This window comes from Coregonus clupeaformis, unplaced genomic scaffold (genome assembly GCF_020615455.1).
Source record: "Coregonus clupeaformis isolate EN_2021a unplaced genomic scaffold, ASM2061545v1 scaf0342, whole genome shotgun sequence".
In the NCBI taxonomy this organism is placed as follows: Eukaryota; Metazoa; Chordata; class Actinopteri; order Salmoniformes; family Salmonidae; genus Coregonus; species Coregonus clupeaformis.
In genome coordinates, this window is record NW_025533797.1 from 374,517 (window position 1) to 380,516 (window position 6,000).

General features: G+C 41.9%; 1 protein-coding gene across 6 annotated transcripts in view; it reads left to right on the plus strand.

Moving 5' to 3' along the window:
- LOC121555913 (endoplasmic reticulum junction formation protein lunapark-B-like) overlaps positions 1-5,729 on the plus strand; it is a 30,509-nt gene extending 24,780 nt beyond the window's left edge. For 3 of the 6 annotated variants that reach the window (XM_045214942.1, XM_045214944.1, XM_045214943.1), the window contains exons 13-14: positions 4,094-4,234; positions 4,939-5,729. In XM_045214942.1, coding sequence (XP_045070877.1) covers positions 4,094-4,234; positions 4,939-5,120 — 323 coding nt within the window. In that variant the 3' untranslated portion in view covers positions 5,121-5,729. The remainder of the gene's footprint in view (positions 1-4,093; positions 4,235-4,938) is intronic. The other 3 variants (XM_045214946.1, XM_045214947.1, XM_045214945.1) reach the window with 2 other exon arrangements.
- The last annotated feature ends 271 nt before the right edge of the window (positions 5,730-6,000 follow it).

Sequence of the window (6,000 nt, forward strand, 5' to 3'; positions counted from 1 at the left end):
AGTTTTTCTGCAAAGGGACCAGGACGACTGATCCGTGTACAGGAAAGAATGAATGGGGCCATGTATTGTGAGATTTTGAGTGAAAACCTCCTTCCATCAGCAAGGGCATTGAAGATTTTTTTATTTATTTTTTTCACCTTTATTTAACCAGGTAAGCCAGTTGAGAACAGGTTTTCATTTACAACTGCGACCTGGCCAAGATAAAGCAAAGTAGTGCAATAAAAACAACACAGAGTTACATATGGGGTAAAAAAAACATAAAGTCAGAAATACAACAGAAAATATATATACAGTGTGTGCAAATGTAGCAAGTTATGGAGGTAAGGCAATAAATAGGCTATAGTGCAGAATAATTACAATAGTATTAACACTGGAATGCTAGATGTGCAAGAGATTATGTGCAAATAGAGATACTGGGGTGCAAAAGAGCAAAATAAATAATATAGGGATGAGGTAGTTGGGTGGGCTAATTTCAGATGGGCTGTGTACAGGTGCACTGATCGGTAAGGTGCTCTGACAACTGATGCTTAAAGTTATTGAGGGAGATAAGAGTCTCCAGCTTCAGAGATTTTTGCAATTCGTTCCAGTCATTGGCAGCAGAGAACTGGAAGGAATGGCGGCCAAAGGAGGTGTTGGCTTTGGGAATGACCAGTGAGATAAACCTGCTGGAGCGCAGACTACGGGTGGGTGCTGCTATGTTGACCAATGAGCTAAGATAAGGCAGGGATTTGCCTAGCAGTGATTTATAGATGGCCTGGAGCCAGTGGGTTTGACGACGAACATGTAGTGAGGACCAGCCAACAAGAGCGTACAGGTCACAGTGGTGGGTAGTGTATGGGGCTTTGGAGACAAAACGGATGGCACTGTGATAGACTACATCCAATTTGCTGAGTAGAGTTTTGGAGGCTATTTTGTAAATGACATCGCCGAAGTCAAGGATCGGTAGGATAGTCAGTTTTACGAGGGCATGTTTGGCAGCATGAGTGAAGGAGGCTTTGTTGCGAAATAGGAAGCCGATTCTAGATTTAACTTTGGATTGGAGATTCTTTGTGTGAGTCTGGAAGTTGAGTTTACAGTCTAACCAGACACCTATATATTTGTAGTTGTCCACATACTCTAGGTCAGACCCGTCGAGAGTGGTGATTCTAGTCGGGTGGGCGGGTGCTAGCAGCGTTCGATTGAAAAGCATGCATTTAGTTTTACTAGTGTTTAAGAGCAGTTGAAGGCTACTGAAGGATTGTTGTATGGCATTGAAGCTCGTTTGGAGGTTTGTTAACACAGTGTCCAATGAAGGGCCAGATGTATACAAAATGGTGTCGTCTGCGTAGAGGTGGATCTGAGAGTCACCAGCAGCAAGAGCGACATCATTGATATACACGGAGAAAAGTGTCGGCCCAAGAATTGAACCCTGTGGCACCCCCATAGAGACTGCCATAGGTCCAGACAACAGGCCCTCCGATTTGACACACTGAACTCTATCTGAGAAGTAGTTGGTGAACCAGGCGAGGCAGTCATTTGAGAAACCAAGGCTATTTAGTCTGCCAATAAGAATGCGGTGGTTGACAGAGTCGAAAGCCTTGGCCAGGTCGATGAAGACGGCTGCACAGTACTGTCTATTATCAATCGCGGTTATAATATCGTTTAGGACCTTGAGCGTGGCTGAAGTGCACCCGTGACCAGCTCGGAAACCGGATTGCATAGCGGAGAAGGTACGGTGGTATTCGAAATGGTCGATGATCTGTTTGTTAACTTGGCTTTCGAATACTTTCGAAAGGCAGGGCAGGATGGATATAGGTCTGTAGCAGTTTGGATCTAGAGTGTCACCCCTTTGAAGAGGGGGGATGACCGCGGCAGCTTTCCAATCTCTGGGGATCTCAGGCGTTATGAAAGAGAGGTTGAACAGACTAGTAATAGGGGTTGCGACAATTTGCGGCTAGTTTTAGAAAGAAAGGGTCCAGATTGTCTAGCCCAGCTGATTTGTAGGGGTCCAGATTTTGCAGCGCTTTCAAAACATCAGCTGTCTGAATTTGTGTGAAGGAGAAGCGGGGGGGCATGGGCAAGTTGCAGCAGAGGGTGCAGAGTTGGTGGCCGGGTTAGTGGTAGCCAGATGGAAAGCATGGCCAGCTGTAGCAAAATGCTTGTTGAAATTCTTTGATTATTGTAGATTTATCGGTGGTGATAGTGTTTCCTAGCCTCAGTGCAGTGGGCAGCTGTGAGGAAGTGCTCTTATTCTCCATGGACTTTACAGTGTCCCAAAACTTTTTGGAGTTAGTGCTACAGGATGCAAATTTCTGTTTGAAAAAGTTAGCCTTTGCTTTCCTGACTGCTTGTGTATATTGGTTCCTAACTTCCCTGAAAAGTTGCATATCACGGGGCTATTTGATGCTAATGCTGTACGCCACAGGATGTTTTTGTGCTGGTCAAGGGCAGTCAAGTCTGAGGAGAACCAGGGGCTATATCGGTTCTTAGTTCTGTATTTTTGAATGGGGCATGTTTATTTAAGATTGAGAGGAAATTACTTTTAAGGAACAACCAGGCATCCTCTACTGACGGAATGAGATCTATATCCATCCAGGATACCTGGGCCAGGTCAATTAGGAAGGCCTCCTCGCTAAAGTGTTTTAGGGAGCGTTTGACAGTGATGAGGGGTGGTCGTTTGACCGCGGACCCGTTACGGACGCAGGCAATAAGGCAGTGATCGCTGAGATCCTGGTTGAAGACAGCTGAGGTGTATTTAGAGGGTATGTTAGTCAGGATGATATCTATGAGGGTACCCATGTTTACGGATTTAGGGTTGTACCTGGTAGGTTCGTTGATAATTTGCATGAGGTTGAGGGCATCTAGCTTGGATTGTAGGATGGCTGGGGTATTAAGCATATCCCAATTTAGGTCACCAAGCAGTACAAACTCTGAGGATAAATGGGGGGCAATCAATTCACATATGGTGTCCAGGGCTGAGGGGGGTCTGTAGCAAGCGGCAACAGTGAGAGACTTATTTCTGGAAAGGTGGATTTTTAGAACTAGAAGCTCAAACTGTTTGGGCACAGACCTGGATAGTATGATAGACTGCAGAGCTCTATCTCTACAGTAGATTGCAACTCCACCCCCTTTGGCAGTTCTATCTAGACGGAAAATGTTATAGTCTCCAGATCTCAACCCCATAGAAAATCTTTGGAGGGAGTTGAAAGTCCGTGTTGCCCAGCGACAGCCCCAAAACATCACTGCTCTAGAGGAGATCTGCATGGAGGAATGGGCCAAAATACCAGCAACAGTGTGTGAAAACCTTGTGAAGACTTACAGAAAACGTTTGACCTGTGTCATTGCCAAAAAAGGGTATATAACAAAGTATTGAGAAACTTTGACCAAATACTTATTTTCCACCTTCATTTGCAAATAAATTCATAAAAAATCCTACAATGTGATTTTCTGGATTTTTTTTCTCATTTTGTCTGTCATAGTTGACGTGTACCTATGATGAAAATTACAGGCCTCTCTCATCTTTTTAAGTGGGAGAACTTGCACAATTGGTGGCTGACGAAATACTTTTTTTCCCCACTGTACAATTATCTGTAAGGTCCCTCTGTCGAGCAGTGAATTTCAAACACAGATTCAACCGCAAAGACCATGCCTCGCAAAGAAGGGCACCTATCGGTAGATGGGTAAACAAAAAAAAAGCATTGAATATCCCTTTGAGCATGGTGAAGTTATTAATTGCATTTTGGATGCTGTATCAATATACCCAGTTACTACAAAGATATAGGCATCCTTCCTAACTAATTTGCCGGAGAGGAACGAAACTGGTCAGGGATTTCACAATGAGTCCAAAGGTGACTTTAAGACAGTTACAGAGTTTAATGGCTGTGATGGGAGAGAACTTGAGGATGGATCAACAACATTGTAGTTACTCCACAATACTAACCTAAATGACAGAGTGACCAACTTGGTTAGTCATGAATTCATAATCTTCAGGTCATTAGAATTACATGGTAAATGTAGCATAGTGTTTTGCTATAAACTCAATGATCAATTAACCATTTTTGTGCATGTTTGTTTTATAATATTTACCATTGCTTTATACATTGTCTTTGAATAGCTGATCAAAGTGAAGACTGTGGTCCCAGTCATGTGGCTACCAGGGTGCCCACTGTGTCTTTAGCAACTGCTTCATGGAGTTCAGTGCACAGTTTCGCCATTGTCCACCATCACCACAAAGGTCCCATCTTACCACAGCCTGGTGCTTTGCATTCCCTTACAAATAATGATTTTAGTCCTACCAATCACTTACCCTAATTAAAGGCTATTTAAATGATGTGGCTTCTTGTGGCATCTGGCCCCATAATCGTATCACAATCTTAATATGATCAAGCAACTAACAACCAGAGTTGGGGTCAATTTATTTTTAATTCAGGAAATTAACTGAAATTCCAGTTTTACCCTTCTGTCTGATATCACAGCTACACATGGCATGGCATCACAATGATGTTGCTGCATTATTTCATGTTGGACCATTAAAATGACCATCAATTGACCATTATACTGATTCCACTCTTTTAACCCTGAGAGTTGTTGATAATTAACTTAATTCTGGAGTAATGTAAAGCTTCAGCGTTTGCAGATCGGGTCATTGGGTATAATATTAACAGGCTGTGCATGCTGCAAATTATTATTGTTGTGTAATTACACAAAGTTGTAGTGATTTAATGTTTTGACTGTTAAAATTATTTAACTCATTCACCCCCCCCACTTCTTTCTCTGATATTCTAGTAATGTTTGATAGGCTGCTCTGACAGTTTGACAGTAATATTATACAGTAAATATATTATAGTGGCTTATGAATGTGTGATTTGTACATAGTGGCTCAGAGGCAGAGAGAGAGTCCTGTTATCAGAAACAAACAAGTGGTAGATTGTATTGTTAATGTCTGTCTTCTGGTTGCAGATGAGAAGGAGCTGGAGGCCCCTTCTGATGAAGTGGAGCCCCAAGTTGAAAAGGCCCAGTCTACAGAGGAGACCCCAGACCCCAATGTAGAGAAACCAGAGGCCGCAGAGACCGTACACACAGAAGAGGAGCCTGAGAGACCAGGAGAAAAGCAAGAAGTCCCCCAGTTGGAAACAGAGTAGAAAACATTGAATCCCACCCTCCCGTCCATGTATATCAACTGACATGGTGCAGTGTTTAAAATCATGTGGTACCCAGCTCCTGGATTTACATAAGCTGCTTGTAATGCACAATGTTTTATGTAGATGTTGTTTGGTAGTGAAATAATAATCTATTTTGCTTGGAGTTTACATATTATATACCTTTCCAGTCAAGTTGCATTCAAACCCATATAGAGCAAGAATTGACCACTTTTTTCTCTCTCACTTAAACCATAACTTTGCGGGTGTGTAGAGAGCCTTTCTTACATTGACTTTGATTATCAAAATTACTGATTTGGCAAATCCACCTTTTTTTTTTGAAAATATAAATTTGCCAAATGCACTGGTCCTGTCTCGTTCCTGATTTGCACTGAATGTGTTATTTATTAGGCTAGACAATAAATAGTTAAGACATGTTTTTAATTTGCTTACAGCAGTTCTGTTGTGCCTTGCTATGTAAATATTGAAATGTGTCCGCTCATAAGCCTAGTTTGTAAACAAAAGTTTTGCCTACAGAGTGAGAATATAATTAATTTGAAGATACTATTTATTCTGGCTAAGAAATAAATAAAAATGTCATTTTGTGTTGGAGCTTAATTTGTATGTCAGGTTTTCGGCACATTGTCGAACTTTGTAGACTCTTATTAAATCTCATGTGCAAGCATTGCCATCATATGTGAAATACTATAGACTTCATAAATAAGATCTCACCAATAATGGGATTAACTGAAGACGGTATTTTGGCACATTAGATGTCGGGAGTAAATATACCAGCATTCCCCATGCTGGCAGCCCTAGCTCACTATTTGAGAGACCGAGATACTAACAAATACCCACCAACAAACTTTATTCTAGAGCTGGC